Here is a 25135-nt window from a genome sequence, read left to right on the forward strand (position 1 = left end):
TTTTGGGTTGTTTTTGCATGTTTCTGCTTGTGTGTGGTCAAAACATTTGGCACATATATAGTCTCAATCTGCATACATTGTTGATCACCTTCCTGACACTTTTTTTTTCTCAATTACAACAGAAAGTCCTCTACTTCCTGACAAGTAAGAGTCTCATGAATTAAGCCAGTCTATGTAGTAATATTTTTCTAAGAAAATTTCAATATTCAAATTAATTTTGCACTCAGTATTTCACTTCTCTGAAGAGTTTAGTGCATTGTTTTAGAAACCACTCTGGCAGTCATAGTGTGCTTTCCACAGTCACAGCAGCTGATATCTAAACCCCACATTGATACTGAAGAGTATCAGAAAGCTTGGAGAGCAAACACATATATGGAGAATGTGCACTGACTGTCCTAAAATGTCCTGGATCATTTATAGTTATTGGTGGTGGGTTGGCCCTGGCTGCGTGCCAGAGGCCCACTAAAGCTGCTCTGTCACTGCCCTCCTTAGCTGGAGAGTTTGTGGATCAAGAGCAGGACAGAACAGGGAGAACAATTACACACCAATTAGAGGCAAAACAGACTTGACTGGGAAAATTCAGTGTAGTTTATTACCAGATTAGGGTAGGGTAATGAGAAAAAAACCCCCAAATCTTAAGCACACATTCCATCAGCCCTGTCTTCTTCCCTCAGTGGTGCAGGAGAATGAGGGTTATGGTCAGTTCTTCACATGATGCCTCTTAGTGCTACTTCCTCCTCCAGGGGAAGACTCCTGACACTCTTCCCCTGCTCCAGCACGGGGTTTCTCCCACTTGTGACAGTCCTCCATGGATTTATCCAATGTCCACAGGGAGCTCAGGAGAATCTCGGCACCTGGAGCATCTCCTGCCCCTCCTTCTGCAGAGCTGTTCCTCTCACATATTCTTGCTCCACACTCTGGCTGCATTTGGCATTGTGTGAGCTTTTCATCTTAAATACATTATTCCAGGGGCTCTGCCATGGTCACTGGTGGGCTCAGCCTTGGCCAGTGGCTGGTCTGTCTGGCACTGGCTCCATGGGACACAGGGGATGCTTGTATCACCTTCTCACAGAGGCCCCCTCTGTAGCCCCCACCACCAAAACCTTGCTGTGCAAACCCAGTACGTGATTTCTATCAGCCAGGAAGAGTAAGTCTTTCTTCCACTCTCATTACCAAAGGGTTCTTGCTGTCTTGTTTTAGACACGAAATCGTTTTGAAGGAACAAGATCAGAGGTAGAGGAGCTCATGAACAAGATCAGAAGAAATCCTCAGGAGCATAAAAGAGCAAATCACTTCACGATGGAAGGCTACCTCTATGTACAGGAAAAAAGTAAGGTGTATTTTGTATTCAACAGTGCCCATATTGGGCATATGGGCAAGTCTTACCTCTAGAGGTAACACGAAGATGCAAAGAATTTACAGTTTATTAAAGAGTCATCCAAGTATATTTTAAAAAAATTTAACAGCATTGTTACTGTGGCTCTTAAAAAGAATATGGAGCTGAAAATGTGACAGTTTTTAGTAAAAGTGACTGAATTCAGGGAGGTTTTGTTTGACCAAAGAATGGATTTCATCTTATTTTTAATCCCTTACTAATGACCTTCCCTAGAACTGTCAAACATTTGTTGTCAGCCAGCAATATGAGTTGTCAAATTAGCCTCTGAAAATTTGGCTTGTTGAGTATGATGAAATTGAGTGTCATTTCTTTGCTTCATTGATACTTTCATTACCTAACTGTGATGATAGGGTCAAATAAAGCAGGCTATATGTTAGGTAGCTGGTGTTAAAATTCTTGCTGTGAAGGTGCATGTTGCATAAATTGTATCCTGTCAACACTTCAAACAATTATAAATCTTTCTCACACTAGTAAAAAAGCCAAACAAGATGCAGAGCTCATGTTGCTCAAGGAATGACAATTTATTGTAATTTATTATTTATTTTTAAACATTTTGATAAATTATATTTTTGCCCTTATAGAGTGAGAAGGTTCATTTATAGACCTATTTTTTTAAGAAAAGTAGTAGAAGTGAGGAGATACAAAGGGTCAGAATCCAAGTTTGAGCAATTAGCATTATGATGCAAATCTCAGCAATAATATTTGCAGTAAGCTGGGCTCTAAAGTGTCTTCTGTATAGAGCTTGTGGTGATTAATGGGAGAGAGTTCTGGTGTCAGAAGTTGTGATCAGGCCTTAATCAAGAGATTGTTTAGAACTGGCAACAGAGGTGTGGTAATCTGTGGTTATTTAGCTTCAAGTTACCAGGTGTAAATCTAGCTTTCTGTGTTCTGCTAAATAAAGTCTCAAGTGGGTATTTAGTTTATAAGGAAAAAATATTTTGTCTGTAGTGGTGAGAGAAAGATACATTAATAATTCTTTCCATTTGTCATTAAGCATAAGAGTGAAGTACAACATGCATCGGTTCTTAGATTAATGAGCAGTGGCTAAAATTTGTATGATATTGTATAATATTCTTAATTTGTCCCTTTGCTTTAAATACTGCATTATTAGGAATTAAGTAGGGCTCTTAAGTATCACTTTAGAAAGCAGGAGAAGAGAATGCAGAAATTGGAAAAAGTATATACTATTTATTACTTTTGTGTTATGTAGGGCCTGCTCCCTTTGGTTCCAGTTGGGTGAAGCACTATTGCATGTACAGGAAAGAGACAAAGAAGTTCTCCATGATCCCATTTGAACACAGATCAGGAGGGAAAGTTGTATGTATATTTATATATTCTTACTGTTATTCCTGTATTAAGATCAGAGAATGTGTCAGATGTGTCAAGTTTCCCCCTCTACACTCCTTGCCCTGTTTTTTCATTTTCCCTCATGCAATTCAGTCTGCCTTTGAAGGACATTAACCTAAAGTAGTGGATGGATTAATAGATATGAATTCTCTAGACTTTTCAGTTGCTTCCTTTTAGAAGACCAGAAGATCTGGCACAGATTATGCACAAAGTTGCACCATTTAGAATCCTGTTTATCCACGAGGCCTTTAACTTTCTAAAGTATAAATCAGGAAAATATAACTAATCTAGAAATTTCTTTATTAATTGTTCAGCTGTAGTTTTCTTTTGGAGATTTAAATAGTAGAAGTGGGTCTAGAAAAGTGGATTTTCATAGGAATATAATTTGAACTGATAACTGAATGTAGTTTCAGATATCTTTAAAAGCATCTGAAATATTCATGACCCAAGATTTTGTTTATCTTTAAATGGCTTTAATTCTACTGAAATAGTTGGGAATTGATTGCACTCATTACCTTTAAAGATAACACATTAAGTGAATGATAGGGGTAAAATGCATTTTGTTGCAAGGAAAAAGGATATCTGAATCTGGAAACTATGGCTTTAGTCAATATTCCTGTAAATGGAGCACCCTGCCCTGTCTTCAAATTAGGTTAGAAAACCATGTTGGAATTTTATCAAGTTATTATATCATGTTAGTTTCAGCAGAGGGGAGATGGCTTTCATAATTTTGAGGACTCTGTATATTTAGGAACATATTGGATTTGGAAGAATCTTTCAAAAGCTTTGGAGAACCTGTTGTACTGAAAATTGGTAGCATTTGTTTTCCTAAATCACTTCAGTACTTCTGAGTTTTTTATCCTAATTTACTCTAACTGTAATAAGCCATTTTAGTTAGTATAGTATATAGTGTGTGTATCTGAGCATTCAGCATTCTAAAACACATATGAAACAATTTCTGCTGTATTAAAAGATTTCCCATTTGGAAACCTCTGCAGTTACTCCTTCAGTGACAGCCTTCTATGTCTGGAGATGCTGAATAAGACAAGAAATAACTAAAATGTGCTGTTAATCCTGATTTAATCTGGTACAACTCAGGCATTCACAGATGAGATTGTGATTCCTGGGTGAAATAAGATCCTGGTGTTGGTCTTGAAGAAAGAAGTTTCTGTAAGACATGTTATAGATAGTAAAGAACACTTCCTTTGTTCTAGTTAGTGTAGCTTTTACTATGGAAATGACTGTGCCTGACATAAAATGGGAAAAGTCTCTTTATGTATTTATATTGTAACTAGTGCAGAATATTTTTGTTAGTTTAACTTATTGTGGTACTGAGTCATTCTGTAAAGTACCAGCTAAAATGGACTCAATATTTTTGGATTTATGTCCCAGAATTGACCAGAATTTGTGTAATTGTGTAGAAAAGTGAACTGCAAACATGGGTGAATTCTTTTGCAAGTGTCCGTTTTCAGTATAGCTTTTGCCATTTAATGTAAATTTACCTTACTTGCCTTGTACAGCTGGCTTACTGGAGCTTATAAAAACTTACAAAAACTGGGTCAAGCTTATAAAAACTTTCTTTTCACAGGGTGATGCGGAACTCTTTGTCCTTGCGTATTGTACCAAAAGAAATACAGATACAATAGACAGGCGATTCTGTTTTGACTTAGAAGCTTCAGACAGGTAAGCTTGTGAATCACACTAGGAAGAGCTCTTTTTAAGTAGTAGTTAAAACTACTGCAAAATTACTGTTGCATTTTCTGCTGATTTCTTCAATGCTCAGTAAGAATTCCAATGGGAATGGTCACTGGAGGAGCAAGCAAACGCTGCTGTGGCTCACTGGGTTTTACCTCAGCTGAGTGTAGCAGAAGCAGAGGAACTAAACTGAAATGTAGACATTGCCTGAGCTCACATTAAAGAAAAGCACAGACAGAGTTAAGAGGAGCTATTAAGAGTTGTTATCATAGTGAAGGAACACGGCTTAAATTGAAGTACATACAGATATAGTGAAAGACTGATTGCAGTAATAATTTATATAGGCATGTCCATATTGTATCACAAACCTGTATTCCAAAATGATGGGTTGCTGAGGAGATATGCTGGATTTTCAGACTGAAATAAGGTTATTGGGATTTTAAGGCTTTTTGTGCCTGGTGTAATTATCCACTGCATCTTGATCGTTGCTGCCACTGTCTTTTTGAAGCACCACTTGTTGCTCTATTTCTTAAGAAAAAGACTTGCTAATCTTTTTCTCTAAAGGATCTCAAAATTTCAACAGCATTCTAGTTTTCCTTCGTTTATGAAGGTGAGGGTATCTAACTTAATAAGGTACTGCAAATAAATATGGCTGTGGTAATGCTATATCCTTTTGATGCAGAAATGGATCATGTCTAGAATTAAATGCTAGATATAAATGAGTGGATTGCTGCGGAGTTTTTGCATCCACCCCCTCTGAGCTGCTTTTTATCTATATGTTTGCTCCTTACTTTTACCAATTAACTACATGCTAATTTATAATGTAGGAGTCTTCAAGTTTTATAGGCTTTTGGTTTTTTTTTGTGTCAGATTCTTAGCATTTTTTGCTTCAAAAGCAGCGGGGCCAATGCTGTCAGGCCTCCCTGTCCTGTGATTACTAATGGTCTGCAGATATGTCTGTGATTATGTGCTCAAATTTTAAGCAGAGTCTGTGCTGAGCTTGTGTGACCAGTTAGACTGGTCACACATGGCCTGAGGCATGTTCATTCCTACAGCAAGCAATGGGTAAAGGGATGTGAAGCTCCCACTGCATCAGAAATCTTCTAGGCCACGTGGCAGATGACAAGATGCTCATTTACAGCTCAGGTGATGTTTGTCATCACTCTACAGCATGGTTTGAACTTGCATTTTTGAGTTGAGGAGGATGCGTTTTAGCTATTCTAACACTGTGTCCCAACTATATGAAAGGGATTAAAGATTTATACTCCAGGCATCAGCTCCTCTTGGGTCAGTGTATTGATTGGTCAGTAGGGATAAGAGATTTCAAACTGAGTCTGATAAAATTGCTAAAAAGTAGCAAGAAAAATGTCAGTCTGTCCCCCTCCATGTGTCAGTGGGGTATCTGGAGTTTATAAAGAGCTGGATGGAGAGCAGGGTTTCCTTGATCCTGAAAAACACTTTTTCATTCTCTTCTCTGGTAAAAAGGGGAAAAATCTAGTTCATCTTTCTGTCTTGATATAATAGACACAATTTGATCCACTGTGACCTTGATATCAGACATTTTTCTTTTAATAATATATGTGTGTAGTACTGAGATGTTCCCATGGAGATTAGTTCTGTGCTGCAGGCCATTAGCTTGTTTCCTTGGTATCAGTTCAGGGCACACTTATCCCTCAGCTTGTCCAAGTTAAAAAATAACACAGGGATTGACAGCTGGGCATGGGGGTTTTCTTTGGTACTGTGCTTTGGAAGGAGGCAAGGTCGTAAAATTTTAGGGAAGACTTAAGTAGCAAACATTTGGCCTTGTGTGTGACTTAAGCATAACTTGGAGCTAGCTGAAAATTTGCATGTTTTTCTTTCAAAAGGAAAGCTGAGATGGTTGTATTTTCTTTAAATTCTGATATTTATGGCTCTGAGGGTGCTAAGATTCTGGTTAATTCTCTGGGAAGGAATACTTTTTTCTGTTTCTAGTACTACATCATGTTTACTTGAAGGTAACTAGTGGTAAATGCAGAGAAATTCAAATCTTAAGGAGAGAGCAGAGGTTGTCTAGATAGGAAAAAGTTATTTTATTGATAAAGAGCATTATCCTTCTGAAATACTACCTAGATTTTAATTTTGTTCAATACAGGACAATGAGGGAAGGTTTTGTTTCCTTTGACTTTATTTTGAAGACAAATAAATGATATTTTATGCAGTATATACTGAGTTTGATGTATTGCTTCTAGGTTGGTAATCGGATACCATGACAATTGTAATTTAGTGAAAAGAACTAAATGGTTTTGTTTCCATTTTTACTGAATTAAGGTGGTTGTTCTCATAAGATAGTTACTTGCTAAAATGATTGTTGCTGCTTTAAAGATAAAGATTATATATTGAATTAACAAATGCCGTTTTTCATCAACAATGGAAGTCCAGGTTTATTTACAATTCACAAAATTCAGTAACAGCAGCAAGTGTTGGAATCAGCAGGTGATCAACAATAAGCTGTTTCAAATAAATCGTTTGCAGATTGCATTTACTTTCCTTTTTCCACCCTGTTCTCCCAATTTCTTACTGTATGTATCACTTCTATACCTTTTATTTTCAAGATCAGCAGTGTTCAGTTATTAAGCAAAAGAAAATGAACCCAGACTTTTAGGACAATGGGCTTTTGCTTGTAGATGGAAATAGAATTTGAAAAGCATTTTTTTAGTTGCTGATGAATGCAGTTACTTTATGTTGTTCATGCATTTGCAGGCCTGGCGTTCCTGTGACCATGCAGGCATTTTCTGAAGAAGACAGGAAGCTGTGGATGGAAGCCTTGGATGGAAAAGAAGCTGTAAGCATAATTTTTTAAATATTCTTTTTTAGTATAATGGGGTATTCTCTCACCCTCTGCTTTCTGATCCCATTTATACTTCAATAAATGGGGATTATGTAGCTTGCAAAATGATAGATTCAATGCATAAAGGATAAAAGTGAAGTAAAACTCAGGAGAGGTGAATAACTTGGTAAAGCTCAGTGTAGATAACTGCTAATACTGATACGAGAATTTTTCATTGTAATGACAGCATCTGTTTTTATACATGGTTTCCCATCCCAATAATAATATTTGTGTTGTAGAAAATGTCTAGTGTAAGTGTGTTCACTTAGTCTTATGTTGACATGCTGCATTCCAGTGGCAAAACTTGCATGAGTGAGTTACATGGCGTTATTATTTTATTTTTTAAAACCAGATCAAAAAAGTTCTTGTCTTTGGGACTGAGGCTGTACATGAATTTGCTTTATTTCTGCCTTGCATCAGGAAACTGCTCTGAAATGTTGAACTGAAATACACTATTCATTCTTACAGTGATAAATATATTGGTCTTGTGGGCCAGAAATAATGGGGTTTTCTAGACAATGACACAGTCACATGTCTGCCCCAGTAGTTGTAGGTTTGATTGACCTCATTGTTACACTAATCTGGTTTCATTTGCAGAGGTGTTTATTACCATGACACGTTGGCTGAGATGGACTCCCCAATAAGGTTACAACTTCTGGGAAAGCCACACTGGGAAATAAGTCCCAGGAATCATCAATTTGCATGACCTGAAACTGTGGGAATTGAACCTGCAGAGAAACGTAGGAATAGGGAGCACACAAATCCCAGTTAATTTCAGTGGCTGTAGTGACATTGTTCCGAGGGGGCACAGACCTCTGGTCTAACAGCAGGCTGTTAGAGCTGCTGGTGGTGCTGTGCTCTGTCTGTAAACAGCTGTATTTGTGCCTACTGAGCATTAAGATTGAGAGTATTTTTTTCTGGTTTCACGAAATTCTTTAAAATAATTTATGTCTTTTTTACTCTTTTTGTGTTAGCTGCTCATCAACTTGAATAGAGCGAATGCAAAACAAGAGGGAAGTAAGTATTTGAATTAGCATTCAGACTGATTATGTTAATATTTTACAATTGAGAAAGGCAAAGAATTTGTTTTGTTTTGATTTTTTTCCTCTGGACCCAGCTTAATTATTTTACTTTTAAATCTTGGGTTTTGAATATTAGTTGTAGATTTTGTAATTAATGGATTTTCACACTAACTCAGTACATATGTAAAAATTGTAGGACTGGACATAAGCTGGAGAAACAGTCTGATTGTTTTTGCCAGTTTACTTCATGCCTGAAATTCGAGGGTGAATTTGTATGTAAATGCATCACAATTTCTTAATCCAGACTGTGTGTACATTTCTGTTAGAATGTGTAGGTATGGTTTTAAAAGCAGCTGAATGTCAAGATCAGCAAAAAAGCTGAATTTGTGCATTTAAAATATAAACCAAAATAAAGAAGTAGAAGAGATGGCTTTCTTTAGACAACATTAGCTTTCTTCTGTTGGCAAAGAACAGGTATCTTTTGATTATGAGGCAGTTTATGCTTACTTTTTTAAAATCTTGAAATTGCTGATTAAAGCTGGATTTTGGTGTTATTAATAGAAACATTTCCTCAGATTTGTCTTCATGGTGCAAGACCAGGTCCCCAGGAGCAGGAAGGCCAGATGTTTGGGGGAAGGGCAGTTTTGCAATGTAAGCTTTTAAATGAAGTTTTGATATTAAGAAAACAGTATGATAGGAACAACAAAGGAATGCTGGAGCTCAGCTGTTGTCCTGTTCATGCATCTGCTTTCATGTAGTCAGATCATTAACTGCTGTGCAATTATATACATGTGTCCTGTATCTTTAGTGTGGGAATTTCTTTGGCTGAGAGTAGGACTCAGTAAAAGCCTTGCTGTTGATAATTATGTTTTTTCATCATAAGTACTTCCTTGTCCCATTTGGTGAACTCTCTCAGATGTTGTCGATGTTGCAGTAAGTACTGTTAAATTCCATCTTGCATCTGCCAACATGTGTAACTAATCAGAGATCCCATTCTTCAAAGGATGCTGCTGTGAACAGATTCACTGAAGCCACTATCACCGGAACAAGCCTTTACTTTGGCTAGGCAGGCTTGTGAAAGAGAGAAGCAGAATTTCTCTATAGAAAGTGATGTATTCTACCAGTTTCAGAATATTTACTGTTTTGCCTCAAATGTACTAGATTTATGATTAAGTCCGGCCTTATTTTCAGAGAAAGACATAATTGTAATGTTGCTTTAAAACTGTTCAACCTTTTTTTTTTTTTTTTTGTAGGTGCACAGTTGGATAAGACAGGTTTCACCATCATCAAAAAGTGCATCAGTGCCGTTGAAACACGAGGTAATGATCAACCCAATCTGTTTGTGAGGAGGGTGAAGCATCTGGTCTGCTCTGTGAAGAAGGCTTGTGTGGTAAAGTCTCCTGCAGACCTCTGGAAAAGACTTTACCATGGAAGACATTTAACTGATTACAGTGATCAAGACAGGAATCTATCCATTCTCATCCTTTTATGCATGGCTTTCTTTCAAGAAGTGTGTTTGCCAGAAGTGCTCACAAGTGGGAAATGGCACCTCTCTTGAAAAAGGGAGCCAATTTTTGTGCACAATAGCTAAGGGAAACCTGTGTTTTGTAGGCAGTGCCTGCACCTTTGCTTTGCTGTTGGAACAGAGTAATTTATTTCAGTGTTTTATTTCTGTTCAGTCTCTTAAGGCAGAAGAACAGGAGCTGAGCAGGCAAGTGATTAACAAAAAGTGTTGAAGTACTTTTTGTGGAGTTAGTATCACCCCAGGGATAAAGATGCTGTTAGGATTTATTGTGGCATATACACATTGTTGTATTTCTAGAATTGGAGATGGAGGAGAGGTCAGTGTGCAGACAGTATTCAAGAGGAATTTGGGATTGATTTTGGAGAGGCTCTGCTTAAGTGTGTGGTGACCAGCCACTCTGAGTCTCACTGTGTTGTACATGGCATTGTGTGGAGAACCAGATATTTGGTTGTGGTTTTTAAAAGAAGAGGTGGAGACATGAAAGTAGGCAAAGTTACAGTATATTTCTCAGCTTTTTAAAAGAAATCTTATAATTTCTCTGTATGCAGTTTGATTTTCTCCTAAATTCTGTCCTTCCTACCCCCAAAGGGGTCACTTAGAATTTTTCAGGTATTGTATCTTTTTCTAGAGGTCTGGCATTGCAGAATACTTACACCTTTCTGTGTATCACAGTCCATCTTAAATAAGATGAGCAGAAGAGCAGGTTCATGCTTGCTGTCAGTGCAGCATCTTACTGAAAAACAGTGTCTTCCATGTACTATACAAGATTTTTAGGAACACAAGCAGCATTTGTGATACTTAGAATTTTGCATTTAAACAGCAAGAAGTACCTGAAGTCCTTTTTCTCTTAGACCTTTTTGTATCAATGTCTGGTGCATTAAAGATGTTATTCCAGATTAGGCCATATTCTCTCTTGTGTTATTTTTGCTCATTCTGTTCTTCTGAATATTTTTCAGACAACTTTGCCTGTCTCATGACTTTAAAATTTCAGTTACTGGCATTTACAATTTGAATATTTGAGCTGGGAAACATTGCAGATAAAGCTGGCATCCTACAGATAAGTTGTCTTCACTGCAAAACCCTGTCTCAATATAGTTTGGATCTTCTCTTTAGAGTGAATGAGGCAGATTTAATAAAAAGGGTGGCATGTGCTCATGTAATGAAAGGCCAGTTTTGGCCTATAGTACAGTTACAGATACCTTACAATAGTAAGTAACTTATAGTAGTTACAGCTACTTTACAATAAGAAGTGTGGAGTGTACTGTTATGTTGCTTTATAATTTATAAATGTGTTGAAATAGTTTTCTTCAATATTGTTAAAATAGTGGGTAATATTTTCTTTTTCTGATACCCTACAAGAAAAGTGAAACGAGCAGAACTGTGGAAAAAATGTGAACATTTCTTCATGAAATAACTATTTGGAAAAATATTTTCTGTTGCCTTTTTTTTTTTTTTTTTTTCCTTTTCTTTTTCTCCCTCGAGGCTGTGGGTGGATAGGTTAAACTGGATGGAGGTTTAAGTTCACTCTGTCTTTTATGCCTTGATTTAGGGACATGTAAGAAGGTACAAAGTACTTGCATAACTCTCTTGTTCAAGACAAATGATGAGCTTTCATGGGTTAGCAGCATGTCTCCCCATAGTGGGATCTGCCCTGAAACATACCTGGGAAAGAATTAAAGTTCCCTGAATCTGTGGAGACTTTGCAGCTTTGCTGACCCTTGTACACAGCCTTTGTAAGATGTGCAGTCAGTAGAGTGCTTTGTGGTAATTACAACCAATGAGAAAGACTTGTGTCTATTAATTTTGTTTTGGAGAGTACTCAAGAAAGAAAATAAATCAGTTTTCAATTAATATGTCTTATCCTGGGGTTCCAAAAATATATTCAGGTGAGGTATTACCTTCCAGGAACCCTGAAATCCACTTGATTTGTCCATTACATTCCAAGCACAGTCGTTGATGATTTTCTGTTTACTGATTCTGAACTTAACGTCAACTGCATTTTAAAAACAAAACAAGCAAACAACTCCAAAACAAAAAAATCTCTAAAGAACCTTATGCTGATGTCTGCTGAGCTAAACAAATGGAGGGCCAGGAGAGCATTCGATTGCTTGTCTCAAAAGAGTTTGGACAAATAGTTGTATGATGAAGAAAATCCATCTCTCAAGCTGCAGAATTTTCTACCTGTACATTTTCTTGAAAACAGTTTTTACTTGGTTTTTTTACTTTAATGATAACACATCAAAAGCAAGTTATATTCAGCAGGAGAAAACAGGACAGATGCTTCTTCAGAGACGGTGCTTGTGTGCCATGTTTTTATCTCTTTTAATCATAATGGGTGTGAGGTTGGCGTGGGTGGAAAGAGAGGACAGTCTAGTGTGGGTGGAAACTGAGAATAGTCTTGTCATGTCACAGCAGAAGTAGTCTGGTATTCAGAGAGAGAAGAGCATAACAGAGATATTGAACATAAACTTGTCAATGGCTGGATAATTTTTTTTTCAGTTATGTTCCATTTTATAAAGCCAAGAAGGGAATTATTTGCTCTGAATGAATAGAAGCACAGAAATCAGTGTGTTGGTTAAAATGCATGTGATTCAGCTTTGCCTTACAAGAGGTTTGCTGTGCTTTACCTGGTAGGAAATGCTGAGGCGACAGGATATGCATCCCATCTCTCTCAGTGCTGGTTGGATGTGCACCTGTGTTTTGTCTTGGAGAGAGCATTTTGAGATTCTCTTTGGAGTTTTTCATTTATTATTCTCTACTGAGAATAATAGAACAGGGTAGATGTTTATGGAAACATCAAAGAGCTGCTTGCTCCACTAGTAAAGGCTCTGTGCATGTTTTTGTGTTCCAGTAGTTGGTTGTACCTTCTGAGGGGATGTGATGGGTGAAGCTTGCTGGAGCAGTGTTTGTCTTGAGCTTAGAGCTCCCGGAGCCGCCAATCTGAGCTGCAGAGAGAGATGGCAGCATTGAGCTGCGTGTCCAGGCCGGCTGCTCCTTAGGCAGAAGTACATGGTGAGGAGGGAGTAGAAAACCTTTCTAAGTGACAAAAACCCCTCTGTCATTACCTTGAATTTACAGTGTCACTCGTATGGCTGTCTCTGTGCCATGGGTTTTGGTGTAAGAGGCTGTATTTGCAGCTATATTGCGAGTCTGTGTCAGCCTCATGTACAGTGCCAGTCACAAAGTAAACTTGCCTGCTATGTACCTTGCTTACAATAGTATAAATTACCATCTTGCTTACAGTACCTTATATTTCTAAGCATGCTTCACAAACTGTGTGCCTGTGCCAAATTCTGGTATCAGGCAGCCAAACATCTTGAGATAGTGTAAATATGAAGGAAGTTGTGCTGCAGGGCTTTACCGCTCCAGGTTGCCAATAGCGGTTGAGCCGGCAGACACGGCGTCGGAACCCTTCAGCATTTCAGGCAGTGGTGAGCTATTCCTTGCAATGAGTCATCCTGTCAATTGTGTTCCGTAAATGCCAGGCAATACCAGTGCTGGATGTGCTGCAGATCTGAAATGTGCAGATTAAATCAGAAATCGGACTGTTTCAAACCAGGTTTGTATATTTTAAATAAAACATCATTTGAAAGTATGGTTAAAGGTATAATCAAAAACCGTGTTGAAATATTAATGCCTCTTTGCACTCCTTGATGGCTGCTAGCAATTAGCTGTGCTTTTTTCAGGTTGATGAATTTGAAACCGATCAATTATCTGATAATTTCTATCACAGACTCATGATTATTGCTGGAGGATTGTCATAGTTTCAATACTGCAATTTTTCAGAGATTTCTGCATTATCACGTCTGTTTCAATACTGAGTAGTAGGTTTTGTGGTTTGACCTTGATTATTTCTAAGCCCCTAAATGTACGTTTGGGGTCAGCACAGTTGGTTTCCCCCCACTTTTAATGTTAGAAGCACAGGAAGTCACAAATCAACTTCCGAGATAAGCAAAAGCTGAGTGTGACAGTATTTTTTCAGCTTTTTAGCATCTTGCATATGATGCAGAAGGCTTGTTCTGTGTTACTAAAAGTAGTGGAAGACATTGTATAAAAAAAGTGTGATGCATTTTGGCAAAGCTTGGTGTTAGTTTGGTACCAGAATTTTCCTGGACACGTCTGAGAAGTTTGAAGCAAAAAGTGTTTGCTGCTCTCAGGACAGATTTGTAGTGCTTTCTTGTTTGGAGTGTATCAAGGACTATATTATTGAGGTTTTTTTAGTCTCTCCAAGTGGTGCATAGCATGCTATCATACTTGTTCTAAGGATTGCTTATTTGGTTGTGTTGATAACTTCATATTTTGAGAAGAACAGTGTTGTGGCCCCATAGCTGGATTTTTTTTTCTGGTTTGTTCTTTTGTGCACGGCTAGACTGTGAGCATACTCCTGAGTTGTGTGTTTTGATGAGCACAGATAAAATAAAGGCGATTTGGCTTATTCTGTTGATTTGAGCCAGCTCTGAAACTGGCATCTAGCTTAAGGCTCAGCACCATTCCAGCAGTGCCTGCATCCTGGGGAGGAAAAAGGGCTATTTTGGCCCAGGTGGAGCAAGCAAGGGAAGGAGCAGCTGCAGCCCTAGCCTGGCAGCTCCCTGCTGGGACAGAGGAAGGAGCAGTGCTGGCAGGGAGGAGTTCAGCAGGCTCAAGAATGTGAGATGGCCGAGGAGGCTGCAGACTGTTTGAGGAAGAGGAAGGCGTCAGATAGGAGAGAAAAGATGCAGCAAGGCTGAGCAGCAGGAGGAGGAGGAGGAGGTAGAAAATGCCAAGCTCTCTCTACCATATTGAGAATTATTGCTGTGTATTATGGCTCTGTCTGACAGTAATTCATTAAAAGGCTAATGATTTTTACATACTTCATCTAATATTTATTTGGGAAGAAACTTTTTCTCATATGACTGGTTTTAATTTTCCTTCTCTGTGTTGGAACAGCTTGGTATTGAAGCTGGGAATTCTTCACAATTCTTCCTTTGTTGAAGGATATTTTGAATAAGAATACTACATAATCTGTTATTTGAAAAGATTTCTTTGGAGTAGAAACACAGGTATTTTGTGGCATTTCTACTCTTCCAGGCCAGTGTGATTATGAAGGTAGATTGTGTTTGTAGATGTCTGCTAATTATGAGGCCTCTCAAACATCTGTGTACTGTAGAATTTAACCTCCCACTATCTGGGCTGTGAAACAATGCAGCATACAAGGACTATATTTTGCCCTTTTTCTTCCTTGCTCCTTCTCTCCCTCCTGTTTTTCTTCAATTTATATTCACAATTTTACTTCCCTGGGGATAAAACTGGGTAATGTAATGAAAAGCAAATCAGGGGAAAAAAAGGGGTAGAGAAGTGAATGTGTGTGAGATGATGGAAGGGCACAGAGAAATGCCAGGAAAGTGGTCCAGTGTCCATATAGAATGGGAGTAGGGGACTGAAAATACTGTGCTGGTTATGGCTCTTCTGTTCATCTCAAGCTCAACTGTTCAATAGCTTTTGGTGGAGCCTCTGGATGTAACTCCTATGTGGACCACAGTGGTTTGGAATGAGGCCTTGTATCTTAAATGGAAAGCATTTATAAACTTGAAAAAGTACTGATTTTGAGGACTGGGAATCGGCTTAAGTTTTTTTTCATCCAAAGTGTTTTAGTCACTATATATTGGGGGGGAAAAAAGAAATGTTGAAGTTATTGAAGAAATCTCAATTTAGCATTTGTTGTTTCAGTTCTTGCATTATTAGAATGTGGCTGTTGATGTACCCAAAATGCAATTTAAAAATTTTGAAATTAGACAGTGGTTTATTTATTTATTTTCAAGCAAAACTTTGTCCCCGTTTGCTTCTCCTGTCAGTTTCAGAAGTGGAATTTAGGTACATGAAATCTTTATCAAAATATAATATGAACTTACCTTAAAAACAGAGTAACAAAAGGATTCTTGTAATACTTAATTTATAATGTTGTTCTCAAGACTGTTAATATTATGTAGTCTCTCTGTCTTGGAAGAAAATTTGTTGCCTGGGGCAAAAATTTCAATGATAAATTTGACTGTGGTTGATCTCATGGTTTGTTTTTTTTTTTTTTTCCCCTTCATAATAGGTATAAATGACCAAGGATTGTACAGAGTTGTGGGGGTGAGTTCAAAGGTCCAGAGACTTCTGAGTTTGTTGATGGGTATGCCTCTATTTTACAAATACTTTTTCAATATTTTGTTTCATGTTGTTTTGCTGTCAACATTTAGTTTCTAAAGCACCTGCCAGTAGTTTGCTCTAGTCCATACAAATAATCACCACATCATTGTAAGTTTCCCTAATTTAGAAAGACCTGGATTAGTTGGTATGAATAAATTAAGAGCTGCTATCAGACATGTAGGAGCAAAGAATGTGCTTTGTGCAAGGTTGATGGAAGTGGGATTAAAGCAGCCTAAGTTGAAGGGTCTGATCAGAAAATTCAAAATACCAAAGTCAGGAAAGCTTGAAGCTGGTTGCTTCACTGTTTGAAGTTTCCAGCTTCCTTCTCCCTTGTCTGGAATGTACAAGTGTACATGCCCATGTGTTTTTAGTTAATTGCTGTGCAAAATAAGACAGTTAGTCTAAGCCTACTGTTAAAGTGCTATTTGGTTTAAGAGGAGGGATATGATATATGTATTAATAATAACTGTGTGTCAAGGCAGGAGACAGATGGAGAAAGGATTTGGTTTTGTAAACTTAAACATCTTAGGCTCTTTTATACCCAGTTAGCTAAAATAATTTGCAGAAACTATTTTCTCCCTTTCTTTCTGGAAATTTTAATGCATCTTTAATTCCAGTGGCTGGAGTTCTCTTGCCACTCTGCTGTCCCTGGGGAAGGGAAAATGAGAGAAATATTGGCACCTGGATGAGATCCCTTGTCTGCATGATATCTCTCACCAAAGTAGAAGCCATGACTGCAAAATGTGCCGTGTTCCCCCATTTCTTGTCCTGAGCACTGACAGTACATGCAGTCAGACAAGACCACTGGGATTAGTTCATTTTTATAGAGCTTCCAAACCTGTCACTTGACAGCAAAGGTCTGATTCTCAGGGATTCATTGGTATGCAAAGAAGCTTGTTTGCAGTTTGCACCAGGCTCTTCTCCAGAACCATGCATGCTCCATCTGTGCTGATAACACAGTGTTCTTTGGCACTGCAAACTGAAGGAAGCCAGAAAGTGAATTCATTTCATTACCCCAGACATTATGTGAATGACAAAGCGCTTTTATATTATATGCTGCTGTCAGTTCAGTGCCACCTGTAAGACTTTTTCTTTTCCTTCCTTTATTTTTTTCAAACAGCCTGTCTCCTCAGAAATGATAAGACATCTTGAGACATGAGGACCTGCATGTCATATCAATCTGTCATAATGACCTTGCTAAATATTAATTTATGATGTCTTACTTTAATCAATATTAACAGCACCCTGAAGTACTCCATTAGTAAACCTTTAAATATTATAGAAAAAAGGCTCTTCTTGGAAACACGAACTGGGTTTAATAAAAATGACTGATCTATAACAGATTCTCATAATTGTTTATCTGTGTTGGAGTTAGCCTCAGTAAGCAATAACCATCTTTAGCCATTGACCATGGGGAAATGACATGCTGTCACTCAGAGAGCCTTGATTAAATGCATTTGATATCACAAGATGCTTTTCAGTTTCATTCTTGCTGGCTTAGCTTGGGTGTGCAGGTCTGGCAGACAGATTTTCCTTGCTGCCATTACTGGTATCCAAATGGAATAGACTCAGGTTGCCAGTGGTTCAGTAGCAGCTGGAAGAGTTTACTGGGGATTCCAGCATCTGCTTTTAGTTACTTTTTAAAATCAGGAACATTTTTTGTCATTTCCAAGTTTCATGTATTTATTTGACTTAGGAAGAATGCAGTGGTACCAAGATGAGGCAAAATACTGAACAGGAAAAAGTTAGGGTGCAAGCAGGTGCTCTTTTCTGATGATTTGTTGAAAGTGGTCCTATCTCTGCTCTTCATCTATCTGTCCTCAGAGGAGAACAAAGAGGGTTCCTTTTTGATATACAGTGATACAGAGAATTTAAAATGGCTGATTAATCTTTAATCCTTTGTCTCTGGGCATACTCTTAGATACCCTTTCATATGAAAGATTTTTCAGCATTGTAAAAAACTCATATTAACTTTCTGTATTTTAAAATGTTTGATAAGATTTCAAAGTATTTTAGGCTACCTATTGCTGACCATGAAGTTCACAGTTGGAAAGGCCTGATATGAGAAAAGTCTTCCAAAAAGTCTTCATGGTAACCAGGGCATAATTTTTTTTTGTAGTTTTGTCTCTTTTTCAGAATATTTTCTTTAGAATTTTAGAAAGTAGACTGAGAGTCAAGAGAGTATGAGAAGACCGACATATGCTTTTCTAGTACTATGAGTGCATAGATTTTCATCAGTAATGCAAAAATCTAGTGGAGCTAAGTCTCTGCAGAATAAGGTTTAGCAATCAAATATACAATTCTACTTAAAAAGGGGGTATTTTACAATTAAAAGTCCATGAAGTTACCTGTAGCTATTGCAGCACCTGTATTTTGCAGCAACGATCTTGTTTAAATTTAGAGGGAGGCATCTGGTGTGTAAAACACTCTCTACCTTTTAAGGGAAAATGTTAAATTAACCAGATATCTCATTGTAAATAGGGATAGAAAGCTAGAGCTTCCAATATTATGGAAATGTGTTACAAGCACCGCAGTGTGAGTTGTCAGCCATCAGGAGTCTCAGTTCTGGAAATACATCGGGGCCCAGTTCCTGTTTCATTGATAATCTGCGTTATAGATCTGACGTGGCTCATTTCCTACACGCTGTTATATAGATTTTGTACAAGCCACTGCATAGATCAGCTTTCAGATGGACCAGTGCCTGTGGGAAGGGACTGCTGAGGACTTGCTGTTTCTGCTGATGAGCTCAGGTTTGATTTCTGAAGCTGTCTGGTGTGAAAAATACCAGGTATTACATGTAGCAGGAAGCCTTCAGGTAGTTCTGCCTTCCCAAAAGTAGCAGGTTTCAAAACAATTCCATGGAATTCCTTGTTCTTTTATATACAGTGGATGACAGTATACATGGACATCTACGTGGGCATATTGCGTAGGAAAGCAGAGAGAGTCTCCTCCTAACCAACTTTAGTGACCTGGACAGTTTTTATAAACTCTGGATCCCTTATTGTCAGAAAGATTTGCCTAAAATTTAGAACTGATCTGTCAAATGCTGTTCCTAAAACATGCACAGCTAGTTTTACAGCCATAAAGTTGCCCTTCAGTGGACAGTGGCTGTTACTTGAAAAAGTAGCATGAAAAAAGCTAGAGTAATTTTTATTAAAATCTTCCAGTTTTTACTGAAATGGGATGTTTCAAGTAGAGGGGAAAAATGGAGCAGCAATAGTGAAATCAGTTGGGTGGTAGGTACATTTATACACAGCAATGTAAAGCAAATGCCAAACCAAAAATGAAGAAAATGTCTTTAAATCTTGATGGCTTCTACAATCAAACCAGGGGTTTGTAGCTTTTTTTTCCTCCAAGAGATAATGAAATGTTTCAACAATAACTTCTATTTTTTATTTTAAGAGGCTTGCTTTGGAATTCAGACGCCTGTTGTTTTCCTCCCAAAATTCATCAACAAATTTCAATGAACAGAGTGCTTACTTTGAATGTAAAGGAGCTTGATGATTATGAAGCAGCTATTTAAAAACTGAATCTTACATAGTGGTTTAGTAACAAAACCCCCATAGATTTTGTAGCTTCTGATGTGATGGCAGTTTTTATTTAATTAATTCAGGATACAAATTTTCTTCTCGAAAAAGAGAATTTGAACATGGAAACAGCTAGCATGCTAAAAAGAGAAAAAAAGCTTATATCTAAGACAATCCTGAGTATTTTGGGTGGTGGCTGGCTAGTAGCAGTTTGCTAGAAAATGTTATCTGACCTGTATTTTAAAATGAGATTTAAATAATTGATATAATGAGGGAGAATATTCAGTTACAGAAATAATTGCTTGGCACAGCTTTTAGAACAAAATTATTTAGTCCCAGTAAAAGGACTGCACCTTTAATCAGGGATCCTAATTTGATTTTTTAAATGTGTCTGTCGTTTGTCTGACAAGCCAAGTAACAAATGAGTTCTGAATTGTATGAACGGGTCCACACGTAATCTGTGTCAGCCACTGCAGTGATGGACGGAAAGATGTGGCAGTAAATAATAGCAGGAAAGTCAGCAAACACATTGGGTTAGGCTGGCCATATGCATGTGGCTTGCTTTTTGTGTTGGCTAGCTATGGCTTCATGTTTTGAGGCCAAAGAGCGTTTTTTTGATTGCAAAACATTCCAGTGTGATGTGCTGGTTTTGATCTGTCAAAAAGTGGTCTTTGGTCAATCAGACAAACCTTTTGGTTTGGTCTGTCTTGTTCCGAGGCTCTGCCAACTAACTTGGAGAAGGTGGGAGTTCTGTGGACCTGACAAATGGTCAAGCAAACAATTATTTCTTGTCTGGTGGATAAAACTGATCAAGTAAGGCAAACATTCAGCAAAGACTCCTTTTCCTGTTTTGGAAACACCTCTTAAAGGTTTTCACACAATGCAGAGGGTCATGCTGTACTTTGACTGTTCTCATCAACAGTTTACAAGCAAAACTATGGAAAGACTCTATCACTTTAAATAAGAAAGAAAAAATTCTTCTTCGAGGGTCTTTTTTTTCCCTAAACTGTTTTTGTACATCTTTCTGTGTACATCTCTCTGTTTAATTAGAGGTGTGAAAATTTCAATTGTAGAGATCTTTTTACATGAGGGTGATTCTTAATCCTTCATTAAAGAAAAAAAATCAGCAGTAAATAGTATTTAAAAAAAATATGAAAATGGAATTTATAAACAGATTTGGATTTTTTGTCTTCACCCAATAATGATAAAAAGGATGTTGCTTCCGTGCTTATGTGAGCAAACACGTGTTGTTGAAAGTCAATGTGTTGCTGTTCATGTAGCTCATACTGATTTAGCATTCCCTTTTTTCATGTCCCTTTTCTCTTTCTGGTTATTTCCTAGATTCAAAAACCTGCAATGAAGTTGACCTGGAAAACTCTGTAGATTGGGAAGTGAAGACAATTACTAGTGCTATGAAGCAGTATCTGCGGTAAGGCTGTCTCTTGTTTATTTGGTTATTTAGACTATAAATTCTTATTTTAGTTCTTGTACACAGTGTGTTAAGCTTCTATAGTTAGTTTTACTAGGTTTTGGAATAGGAGCTCATTTTGTACAAATACCATGCTTGTTATTTGTTTTGGGGAAAGCAAAATACTTTAGCAACCTTAATACTCGTGTTCATATGAGACGGGCCCCCAAACATTTTGGTGTTAGACACAGAAGCATTTCACTGATGGTTCAGAAACCTGAAGTGTTATTAAACTTACTGAGAGTCATTACTGAAAGTTAGCTAAGATTGTTAAAATTTCTTTCCTTTTTGTATTTGTGTGGTGGAATAAAAAGGGAGAAGGCTGTGAAATTTTTAATATTTTCCTCTTTTCCTTCTGACCCTTGCTCTGCTGTTCTGTGTGCAATAGTAATAATATTTTGAGTGTTAAAACTTTTAAATAAGAATTAAAAATATTCAAATTGCTTTGCCAGTTCCTGATAAAGCTATTTTACTAAATTGCCTAAGTACATAAAATGTCGCACTTTTGTGTATCTCCTGTAGTGGAGCACAAACAGTGTGCTTTTAATGTGCTATTTTTATTAAATGGAATATTATTACAACCACTGTCAATGAATGCTGCAGAAATATTGTAAGGATACAACTCTTACAGAGCATAGAAAAGAAAAAATAAAAAAGAAGTGCACACAACGAAGTATTTCTCCCCTACAGTATTTCCCGTCTGAGTGTTTACTCCAGTGTTTCATGAGCATCAGTAAAGTCAATATAATAAATGGTTTTAACTCTGGTATTGGTGGTGGTTGTTAGGACTTTAGTGTCTTTCCAGTAAGGCGTTGACTTGTCATTCTTAGCATTTAAAAAGTGCTAATGAATAATGAATTGCACATACTTGTGTACAATCTTGGTGTTGAAACTGGAAAGGTATCTTACGATAGAGGCATCACTTCAGCTCATGGAAGGTGAATGGATGCATATAGTCTTATTTTCCTGATAATACCAAGCTTCCCTTTTGTTCTAGAAATCATTGAATTCAGGGGCCTTTGTAAAAAAGATTGCTTCCAGTGTGATGATTATGCTACTGAATGTTAAAAAGGTTTCCTGCATAGAGTAAATGCAGCTAGAAGAAAATACAGTTAAATTTATGATGTCATCCCTGTTTTACAGAAGCCTTCCAGAGCCACTGATGACGTACGAGTTGCATGGAGAATTCATCCTTCCTGCCAGTAAATACATGACTGTAGTTCAAATAGAAATCTTTTGCTGTTGTGACCTCAGAAGTACTTTGCAAATGCAATTTCAGAAAAATGCTTCATCCCAGCAAAAATACAGGCACAAGAAATAATAAATTATTTAAAAATATATTTTAATTGGTATTTAGTTCTAGTGTGTGTCACATATAATGTGACTGCCTAGCACAGTTTTTACTTTTATGGAAAAACTCTTGGATAGCCAGTGTAAACATGTATTCTTATTATCTTAATTGTATAATGATAAACATCTACTTAATCTGTGAATTTTTTTTTTTTTTTTTTGCCTTCCATTTATAAAGAGTAAGAAGCTTAGCAGAAGAAAGTACATTAATTTGAGCTCATTTGAGTCCTTAAAGCACAGCTGCCCGACCCTTGTTTTCAGTCCCTTGCTAGCTCTGTGTGCAGGCTGGCTTGAATGTTCTTCATGTATTAGAAGAAAGGAAAGAGCAGGCCAGATAAGTCTGTGGCAGTTCAAATACAGACTTGGAGAAGACACAACAGCATTTGTAGCTCAGTTGTGTGGTATGTAGTGTATACAGATTTTTTTTGGAAGAGGATAGACGGGAAACTGTGTAAGAAAATTTTTGGCAAAGTATCAAACAGATATTTAGCTGATTTTCTTTCCAGCCTGTAGCACTTCTGGCAAACTGTGGAAAGCAAAATTAAAATAAACTTTGAGACAATTGCTTTATCATCTTCAGATTGCTATAATGACTTTCCAGGACTGCAGAATGTGTTTTCTTCTGGTCCTTAATTCAAAATGAGAATTGCCATGCTAGCAGGCAAGCGCTTAAACAAAATTCGACATCCTTACCTACATAGTGAGTCTTCATGTTTGTATTGGAAAATGTTAAAATAATTTCTCTACTTCTGAAGTTTTGCCAGCAGTTTCTCACTTCATTTTTCTTTATTTTATAATCTCTTTCAGTAAAGGAATTCAGTTGAAGTTAGATGTTTGAGACAGTACAGTGTTCAAAAGTAGTAAACAGCTCAGTAAAGGAGTTGATTCTGAGGAGCGAAATTCAATTAACAATGCAGATCTGAGTTATATACTCAAAAATAAGTCAGTGTTGTTTCCTATGTTGGCTATAAAAAACCAACACTGGAAATAGCATGGAGTATCCTTTTCCCTGAAACTATTGGAGGTGGAGCCAAAATTAAAATGTTTTCCTTCGATTATGTACTCTTTATATGTATCAGTATAGATTGAAACTGTATGAACTTTCACTGTATCTTGTAATTAAATTGTTTAGCTATTCTTTAATTAGAATTTGTGATTTCACATATACATAAAATACTGTCACTTTAAAGAAGGGCTGTTTTTTCTATGAGAATTTGGAGTAGCTCACCAGAAGTTAAACATTTTGCTTTTTGGTAGCCTTTTTTCTTGCAATCTGTGCAGGGGTGTTCACTGCAAAAGAATAAAATACAGCCCTAAAATCTACAGCAATATGCAAAGAAAAAAAAAATAGTCTGAAGCAATATGCACTGAAGAAATATGGTGGTATTTTATAGGAAATACACTTAGCAATCAAAGTTGCCGTAGAGAAAAATGGGACCTGATCAGTGGTCCTCATGTCAAAACTTCTTGCATTCAGAATAAATGGTAAAACTTTCTCATTCTGTATTTTATAGTAAGTATTACTATAGGAAATAGAAATACTTCCATTCCTCTTATTATAACCACTACAGAGATGTAATTTTGTGATTTAATGCTACTTGGAGAAGTTGGAAGATGGTTTATTTTCATCTTTTACAGGTTCTTGTTTTCATCTGTGTACAGTGAAAGCTGTAGAGGCCCAAATTATTCAATTTAACATGCAACAGAGCAAAAAAAAAAACAAACAAAACTCTTTGCTTTTCTTTGCTTTATTTTTGTACTGTACTAGAGATGCCATTGTTATTCAGGATCTTTGTCATAGTATTCTCAGTAGGTTTTTCTGCATGTTTATTCTTTGGTGTCTTCAGAGGTCATTAGGTTTTCTAAGCATTTGGATCTGCATGCAGTTTCCAATGCAAGGTAGCATAAATGCAGCATCATTAAGTGCACAGTACCAACAAAACTGAATTCTAATCATGAGGACAATCAGTTAATGATGCTGAAGTGGAAAGCAGTGCAGTTCCTCTCTGTGGCGCCCGATAACATTGCTGCTCACCTTGCTGTGTATTTGTAAGCAGATGAGTCCAGTGCAGCAAAACAATAACTGCATCTGTCAGTCTCTGAAAATAGATGAACAAAGGCATCCTTTTGCAGGTGGATTGAAAGACAGGTTCTTAGAATAAGTAAATAAGTTGATAATTCTGGAGCAATATTACTTGTGAAAACAAGCACATATGTTCCATGTTGCTATGTTTAGAGATACATAACTGGTCAAGTGAAGTGTGTGCAGTATGTTTCCATGCAGGAGTGGGAGAAGGTTTGTGTTTATGTGGATCTTGTTTTAAGGTTTTTTTTTTGAGATATTTATCTCTATATCCCATAGAAAGTGGGAGTCCTGAATCTCGAGTCAGTGCTGTTCACTTCTTGGTCCACAAACTCCCAGAAAAGAACAAGGAGATGCTGGAAATTTTGGTGAAACATTTAGCGAAGTGAGTGCTATGACCTGCTTTTCTACCTTGTCAGAATTCTTGTCTTTACCTTTCTTTAGCTACAGAGAGCTTTAGTGAAGTGTGGCTGGAGCTGAAGCCCATTTTGATGCTGTCATCCTCAACCCCAAGCACCAAACGTGCAAAAGCAGACAAGACGTTTGACTCACGCTGTGCATATTTTGGCGGGAAAGACAGAAATCTAAGACGTTAATGAAGCCATAGAAGTATTTACTTTAGCAGTCCTGCCAGCAGCTGAGGGTTTGATTGAAGTGAGAAAGGGAACATTATACTTTCTTTTCACAA

The 25135-nt window shown here is 37.3% G+C and overlaps 1 protein-coding gene across 4 annotated transcripts in view; it reads left to right on the forward strand.

Moving 5' to 3' along the window:
- The window catches only part of ARHGAP10 (Rho GTPase activating protein 10), a 137102-nt gene that overhangs the window by 63343 nt on the left and 48624 nt on the right, over window positions 1-25135 (forward strand). For 2 of the 4 annotated variants that reach the window (XM_005525592.3, XM_014254742.2), the window contains 10 exons: window positions 1201-1330; window positions 2607-2713; window positions 4332-4426; window positions 7178-7259; window positions 8279-8321; window positions 9580-9645; window positions 15928-16002; window positions 20888-20975; window positions 22158-22216; window positions 24727-24832. In XM_005525592.3, coding sequence (XP_005525649.1) covers window positions 1201-1330; window positions 2607-2713; window positions 4332-4426; window positions 7178-7259; window positions 8279-8321; window positions 9580-9645; window positions 15928-16002; window positions 20888-20975; window positions 22158-22216; window positions 24727-24832 — 851 coding nt within the window. The remainder of the gene's footprint in view (window positions 1-1200; window positions 1331-2606; window positions 2714-4331; window positions 4427-7177; window positions 7260-8278; window positions 8322-9579; window positions 9646-15927; window positions 16003-20887; window positions 20976-22157; window positions 22217-24726; window positions 24833-25135) is intronic. The other 2 variants (XM_088056574.1, XM_088056575.1) reach the window with 2 other exon arrangements.

This window comes from Pseudopodoces humilis, chromosome 6, assembly GCF_049639895.1.
Source record: "Pseudopodoces humilis isolate 2021_Gansu_Grassland_sample_001 chromosome 6, ASM4963989v1, whole genome shotgun sequence".
Taxonomy (NCBI): Eukaryota; Metazoa; Chordata; class Aves; order Passeriformes; family Paridae; genus Pseudopodoces; species Pseudopodoces humilis.